We start from the raw sequence: 8072 nt of genomic DNA on the forward strand, positions 1-8072 counted from the left end.
GCTTAATCTGTCTGAGCTTAAATCCTCAGATAGGGCATTCCTTTTAGACGCGCCCGTTGCGCCCTCCGGTCTTTTCGGCGATGCCGTTAATACTGTCGTCGAGAGATTTGCGGAGGCTCGTAAGCAGTCGGCGGCGTTCGAACGCTATCTCCCCCGCCGTGCTCTTGATTCTAGGGCTGCTGGGCGGGAGCAGCCATCGTATAGAGCATCGCAGAAGCGTAGTGTTGCCACTCGTGGTCCCCCTCAAAAGAACTGGGGTTCGGGCGGTCGTACTCAGACATCTTCTAAACAGAAACCAGACCTGAGGGCTGTTATTATGGCGAGGAAGGCGTCGGCTAAAAAGAAGTCCTGAGGGACGTAGTGTTATGTTTCCGAGGGCAGCCCCCAATCGGGGAGAGCCGGCAGTCACCTCACAACACGGTGCCCGTCTCTCCTCGATGCCCTCGGGATGTCAGTGTGTTAACCCCGCCGCAGTGTGTGTTTCGGGGCACAGCGGCTTCATATTCTTGTGTGCCTCGTGCGCGGGGCACGCAAGACCTCTCTCCGAGGAGGGAGGCATTAATATCACCCAGGTTGAACCCTGCCAGTTTGGTTCAGGGCACCGGGGAAAGTTTAAGCAGTACACAAAAAGCCAGTCTCGAGAGGCTGGTCCCCCTTATAGAAAATTTGGCAGCGTGGAAACTCCTGCCAAACGTGTCTCAGTGGGTTTTGCAAATAATAAAAAAGGGCTACAAAATTCAGTTTTGCAACCAGCCACCCCATTTCAACGGCGTGTTATCTACCATAGTGGGTGCTGGGCAGGCTCTAATAATGGAACAAGAAGTAGAAACTCTCTTGTGCAAGGAAGCCATAGAATGTGTTCCTCCTCACAACAGGGAGTCAGGGTTTTACAGCCGCTATTTCATAGTTCCAAAGAAAGACGGGGGGTTACGTCCGATTTTAGATCTACGTCATCTGAACCGGTCTGTTGCAAAACTAAAGTTCAAGATGTTAACTATAAAGCAGATCGTCACACAAATCAGATCCGAGGACTGGTTTGTGACGATAGATCTAAAAGACGCGTATTTCCACATATCTATCCTCCCGCAGCACAGGAGATTCCTGAGGTTCGCCTTCGGGGGCGTGGCTTACCAATATCGGGTTCTCCCTTTCGGTCTATCTCTGTCACCCCGTACATTTACAAAGTGCATGGATGCAGCGCTGGCTCCATTACGACTCCGGGGCATCCGTGTCTTAAACTACATAGACGATTGGCTAATTTTAGCCCAATCAGAGAGTATGGCAGCGCAGCATCGAGATGCTGTGCTGACCCATATGAGAGAACTGGGGTTAAGGCTAAATGCAAAGAAAAGCATGCTCTCTCCAGTACAGAGGACAGCTTTTCTTGGCGTTATATGGGATTCAACGACAATGCAGGCACATCTGTCCCCTGCTCGTGTGGAATCCATTCTTTTGGCTGTAGGCAGAGTGAAGTTAGGCCAGTCACACACTGTAAAACAATTTCAGAGGTTGTTGGGCCTCATGGCAGCAGCATCCAATGTGATACCCCTTGGGCTGCTTCACATGAGACCGCTACAGTGGTGGCTCAAAACCAAAGGGTTTTCCCCGAGGGGCAACCCGTTCCGTCTGATCAAGGTCACGCGCAGATGTCTTCGTGCCTTAGATCTTTGGAAGAGACCATGGTTTCTCTCCCAAGGACTGATGTTGGGGGCTCAGTTCCGTCGAGTTACGCTGACAACGGATGCTTCCCTCACAGGCTGGGGAGCAACTATGGGGAGCCATCTGGCTCATGGATTATGGGGGGCCAGACAGCTCAGCTGGCACATAAATTGCCTAGAGATGATGGCAGTGTTCTACGCCCTGAGATGTTTCATCCCTCACCTGCGGGGCCATCACGTGTTAGTCCGGACAGACAACACGTCGGTAGTCGCGTACATCAACCACCAGGGGGGTTTGCGTTCACGCCCTTTGTACAAATTGGCGCGCCATATCCTTCTGTGGACACAGGGGAAGTTGCTGTCCCTCAGAGCAGTGTACATTCCCGGGTGTCTGAATCAGGGAGCAGACGTCCTGTCGAGACAGGGGCTGAGGCCCGGGGAGTGGAGGCTCCACCCTCAGGTGGTGGAGTCCATCTGGGCGAGATTTTACCAGGCGGAAGTGGATCTGTTTGCGTCCAGAGAGACGACACACTGTCCGCTATGGTTTTCTCTCACACTTCCAGCACCGCTGGGACTGGATGCCATGGTTCAGCCGTGGCCGAGGCTACGGCTGTACGCTTTTCCCCCGATCGCTCTGCTCCCGGGAGTTCTGGAGAGGGTTCGTCGCAACAACGTCCGCTTGTTGTTGGTAGCCCCACTCTGGCCGAACCGGATATGGTTCTCGGACCTGGTGTCCCTCCTCGACGGCTCACCTTGGGAAATACCCGTCAGGAGGGATCTCCTCTCTCTGGCGGGTGGCTCGATTCTTCACCCCCGCCCAGAGTTATGGAAACTGTGGGTCTGGCCTCTGAGGGGGCCAGACTCATAGAATCTGGTCTCTCAGCTGAGGCTGCTGAGACCATTCTTCACTCCAGAGCTCCCTCCACGAGGAAGCTTTATGCCTTTAAATGGAGAGTCTTTACTTCCTGGTGCAGCAAACACCTGCATGACCCTGTGAACTGCCCAATTGGTACAGTCTTGGAGTTTCTGCAGGAAAAGTTCACCGCAGGGTTATCTCCTTCCACACTGAAGGTGTATGTGGCGGCCATCTCGGCTTACCATGTTCCTTTGGTCGGGCAATCCCTTGGGAGAGACCCGCTGGTGGTTCGCTTCCTTCGTGGCACTCGGAGGCTGAGGCCTGTAGTCCGACCCAGGGTCCCAGCTTGGGACCTGGCCGTTGTGCTGGAAGGTCTGTCCATGGCTCCGTTTGAGCCCATTGAGACCGTTCCAGTCAAGTTTGTGGCACTTAAGACAGTACTTCTGTTGGCAGTCACTTCTCTGAGGAGAGTGGGTGACCTTCAGGCCCTGTCGGTTTCCCCTACGTGCCTTGAATTCGCACCGGGGATGGTTAAGGCTTTCTTGTACCCAAGGCCCAGCTATGTGCCTAAGGTACCGACTAATGTGCCACGACCTGTCGTACTTCAGGCCCTCTGTCCTCCCCCATTTAGGGATAGGAATCAGGAAAAGCTTAACTTGGTGTGTCCAGTGCGAGCACTGGATGCCTATGTGCACAGATCTTCTTTGTGGAGGAGGTCTGAGCAACTGTTTGTGTGCTTTGGCTCGCCCAAGAAAGGCCTGCCGGCGACCAAGCAGACACTCAGTAAGTGGATAGTTGAGACTATCTCTCTGGCTTATGAGACCACTGGACGGCCTTCACCTATCGCCGTCAGGGCTCATTCTACCCGGGGTATGGCAGCCTCTAAGGCCTTGTGGCTAGGGGCTTCAATGCAGGATGTCTGTGATGCGGCAGGCTGGTCCTCTCCGCTCACATTCGTTCGGTTTTACGAGTTAGATGTTGGTGCTACGCCTGGAGCCCAGGTGCTCATGTCTTAAGCTGTGCGCGTTTTTACACACAGACAGGCATTTGGTAGTATGGTGTTTTGGTACATCGTTCCCATAGCGTAGCTTCGGCGACGCAGCTCGAGTTCCCTCGAAGGGGAACGTCTCGGGTTACGAATGTAACCATTGTTCCCCGAGAAGGGAACGAGACGCTGCGTCTCCCTGCCATACTCCCTGCATCCCTGTCTCGCCTTGCTTCGGCACAATTTAGCTGAAGTTGGCTTGCTGGGTGCTCTTTTTATAGCTTCCTGGTTCCCACGTCACCCGCCTATGACGTGTCACTTGACCATTGGACTGATTTTACATACGTGCTTCAGACGCAATCACGCAGAGGGCGTTCCCATAGCGTAGCTTCGGCGACGCAGCGTCTCGTTCCCTTCTCGGGGAACAATGGTTACATTCGTAACCCGAGACGTTTTTGTGGTCTCTGTGCTGAGGAGAGAATTATACCAATGCATTAGGAGACCACAGCAACTGCACAGACAGGTAGAAACTCAACATAGAAATAAACTAGATGCTTGTTAAGAGCATTAGTAACATTGTTGCTTTATAATAGCAAGGAGCCTGTAGAGAAGGGCAGATAATTATACTACTTTATAAGCCCCCATCATCTTAAAGACCACTTAAGTACCTTTTAACAGGAGTGATTTACAAGGCCAACCCAATCAGCACTGAACTGAACTCTTCATCAGCAGTGATTTACAAAGTCAACCCAGCTGGCCCTGAACTGAACAATGGATAAACCTAGTTGCTCTGGCTTGAACAAGACTTTGGTCTCCATGTGATCCATCAATGCTTCCTGGAAATTATGCTGCTGGAATCTTCCCCTTAACTTGTCAAACAAGTAGGTTGTTGAAAACACTATGAGAACACTTAACAAACATGCTTTTATATTAGGAGAAAAGAAAAAAATATTTTAAATTGTAGATGATTTGAATTGATTTAAGTCACACATATTGCATGAAAAAGCAAACCAGCTGACCACACAGTTCTTGAACACCAAAACAATTCCAAAGAAAATGTTAAAATATCATGGAAGGATCAAGCTACTTGCTTCGTTAAGTTAAAAGAGAAATTGCATGCAAGAAGCTTACCATAAAAGAGCTGTAGAACACTGGAAGTGCAGATATGACAACTTTCATTGTGCCCAACCCCACTGTCACCAAAGGGATTCAAACTTAGAACCTTTCGCATGGAAGACGAAGACTCTACCACAGTGCCACAGAGGTCTTGCTGTTTGGCAAACCACAAACATAGAGTTGATGCTTGTAGAATCAGTCCAAATGTGGTTTATCAAACTGACATCTTAAACAGCCATTCTATAATCTGTGTTAAGATGAAACATTGAACTAGCTGAGAATTGGACCAAGGATAAAGCTGGGTTGTTACTTTGTTCAGTAACAAGGTTGTCAAAGCTCCCTGTGTGAAACTGGCATCTTGGTTATGGTCAATACAAGCAGGCTGGTCATTGGTTCAGTTAGGAGGATGTTAATCCAGACTGTGCTGTTTTTGTGGTCTCTGTGCTGAGGAGAGAATTATACCAATGCATTAGGAGACCACAGCAACTGCACAGACAGGTAGAAACTCAACAGAGAAACAAACTAGATGCTTGTTAAGAGCATTAGTAACATTGTTGCTTTATAATAGCAAGGAGCCTGTAGAGAAGGGCAGATAATTATACTACTTTATAAGCCCCCATCATCTTAAAGACCACTTAAGTACCTTTTAACAGGAGTGATTTACAAGGCCAACCCAATCAGCACTGAACTGAACTCCTCATCAGCAGTGATTTACAAAGTCAACCCAGCTGGCCCTGAACTGAACAATGGATTAACCTAGTTGCTCTGGCTTGAACAAGACTTTGGTCTCCATGTGATCCATCAATGCTTCCTGGAAATTATGCTGATGGAATCTTCCCCTTAACTTGTCAAACAAGTAGGTTGTTGAAAACACTATGAGAACACTTAACAAACATGCTTTTATATTAGGAGAAAAGAAAAAAATATTTTAAATTGTAGATGATTTAAATTGATTTAAGTCACACATATTGCATGAAAAAGCAAACCAGCTGACCACACAGTTCTTGAACACCAAAACAATTCCAAAGAAAATGTTAAAATATCATGGAAGGATCAAGCAACTTGCTTCGTTAAGTTAAAAGAGAAATTGCATGCAAGAAGCTTACCATAAAAGAACTGTAGAAAACTGGAAGTGCAGATATGACAACTTTCATTGTGCCCAACCTCACTGTCCCCAAAGGGATTCAAACTTAGAACCTTTCGAATGGAAGACGAAGACTCTACCACTGTGCCACAGAGGTCTTGCTGTTTGGCAAACCACAAACATAGAGTTGATGCTTGTAGAATCAGTCCAAATGTGGTTTATCAAACTGACATCTTAAACAGCCATTCTATAATCTGTGTTAAGATGAAACATTGAACTAGCTGAGAATTGGACCAAGGATATAGCTGGTTGTTACTTTGTTCAGTAACAAGGTTGTCAAAGCTCCCTGTGTGAAACTGGCATCTTGGTTATGGTCAATACAAGCAGGCTGGTCATTGGTTCAGTTAGGAGGATGTTAATCCAGACTGTGCTGTTTTTGTGGTCTCTGTGCTGAGGAGAGAATTATACCAATGCATTAGGAGACCACAGCAACTGCACAGACAGGTAGAAACTCAACAGAGAAACAAACTAGATGCTTGTTAAGAGCATTAGTAACATTGTTGCTTTATAATAGCAAGGAGCCTGTAGAGAAGGGCAGATAATTATACTACTTTATAAGCCCCCATCATCTTAAAGACCACTTAAGTACCTTTTAACAGGAGTGATTTACCAGGCCAACCCAATCAGCACTGAACTGAACTCCTCATCAGCAGTGATTTACAAAGTCAACCCAGCTGGCCCTGAACTGAACAATGGATTAACCTAGTTGCTCTGGCTTGAACAAGACTTTGGTCTCCATGTGATCCATCAATGCTTCCTGGAAATTATGCTGCTGGAATCTTCCCCTTAACTTGTCAAACAAGTAGGTTGTTGAAAACACTATGAGAACACTTAACAAACATGCTTTTATATTAGGAGAAAAGAAAAAAATATTTTAAACCAGCTGACCACACAGTTCTTTAACACCAAAACAATTCCAAAGAAAATGTTAAAATATCATGGAAGGATCAAGCTACTTGCTTCATTAAGTTAAAAGAGAAATTGCATGCAAGAAGCTTACTATAAAAGAACTGTAGAACACTGGAAGTGCAGATATGACAACTTTCATTGTGCCCAACCCCACTGTCCCCAAAGGGATTCAAACTTAGAACCTTTCGCATGGAAGACGAAGACTCTACCACTGTGCCACAGAGGTCTTGCTGTTTGGCAAACCACAAACATAGAGTTGATGCTTGTAGAATCAGTCCAAATGTGGTTTATCAAACTGACATCTTAAACAGCCATTCTATAATCTGTGTTAAGATGAAACATTGAACTAGCTGAGAATTGGACCAAGGATATAGCTGGTTGTTACTTTGTTCAGTAACAAGGTTGTCAAAGCTCCCTGTGTGAAACTGGCATCTTGGTTATGGTCAATACAAGCAGGCTGGTCATTGGTTCAGTTAGGAGGATGTTAATCCAGACTGTGCTGTTTTTGTGGTCTCTGTGCTGAGGAGAGAATTATACCAATGCATTAGGAGACCACAGCAACTGCACAGACAGGTAGAAACTCAACATAGAAATAAACTAGATGCTTGTTAAGAGCATTAGTAACATTGTTGCTTTATAATAGCAAGGAGCCTGTAGAGAAGGGCAGATAATTATACTACTTTATAAGCCCCCATCATCTTAAAGACCACTTAAGTACCTTTTAACAGGAGTGATTTACAAGGCCAACCCAATCAGCACTGAACTGAACTCTTCATCAGCAGTGATTTACAAAGTCAACCCAGCTGGCCCTGAACTGAACAATGGATAAACCTAGTTGCTCTGGCTTGAACAAGACTTTGGTCTCCATGTGATCCATCAATGCTTCCTGGAAATTATGCTGCTGGAATCTTCCCCTTAACTTGTCAAACAAGTAGGTTGTTGAAAACACTATGAGAACACTTAACAAACATGCTTTTATAATAGGAGAAAATAAAAAAATATTTTAAATTGTAGATAATTTAAATTGATTTAAGTCACACATATTGCATGAAAAAGCAAACCAGCTGACCACACAGTTCTTGAACACCAAAACAATTCCAAAGAAAATGTTAAAATATCATGGAAGGATCAAGATACTTGCTTCGTTAAGTTAAAAGAGAAATTGCATGCAAGAAGCTTATCATAAAAGAACTGTAGAACACTGGAAGTGCAGATATGACAACTTTCATTGTGCCCAACCCAACTGTCCCCAAAGGGATTCAAACTTAGAACCTTTCGCATGGAAGACGAAGACTCTACCACTGTGCCACAGAGGTCTTGCTGTTTGGCAAACCACAAACATAGAGTTGATGCTTGTAGAATCAGTCCAAATGTGGTTTATCAAACTGACATCTTAAACAGCCA

The 8072-nt window shown here is 46.2% G+C and overlaps 1 protein-coding gene across 1 annotated transcript; it reads left to right on the forward strand.

The window, feature by feature from the left end:
• The first annotated feature begins 365 nt into the window (after positions 1 to 365).
• On the forward strand, positions 366 to 3765 carry LOC141281512 (uncharacterized). The gene has a single exon (XM_073813364.1). It carries the CDS (start codon positions 366 to 368, stop codon positions 3528 to 3530), a length of 3165 nt encoding a protein of 1054 aa, XP_073669465.1. The 3' UTR covers positions 3531 to 3765.
• Positions 3766 to 8072: the final 4307 nt, after the last annotated feature.

This window comes from Paramisgurnus dabryanus, chromosome 2 (genome assembly GCF_030506205.2).
Source record: "Paramisgurnus dabryanus chromosome 2, PD_genome_1.1, whole genome shotgun sequence".
In the NCBI taxonomy this organism is placed as follows: Eukaryota; Metazoa; Chordata; class Actinopteri; order Cypriniformes; family Cobitidae; genus Paramisgurnus; species Paramisgurnus dabryanus.

Coding starts and splice junctions, on each gene's coding strand:
- LOC141281512 (XM_073813364.1), top strand. CDS start 366: ATGTTTCCGAGGGCAGCCCCCAATCGGGGAGAGCCGGCAGTCACCTCA.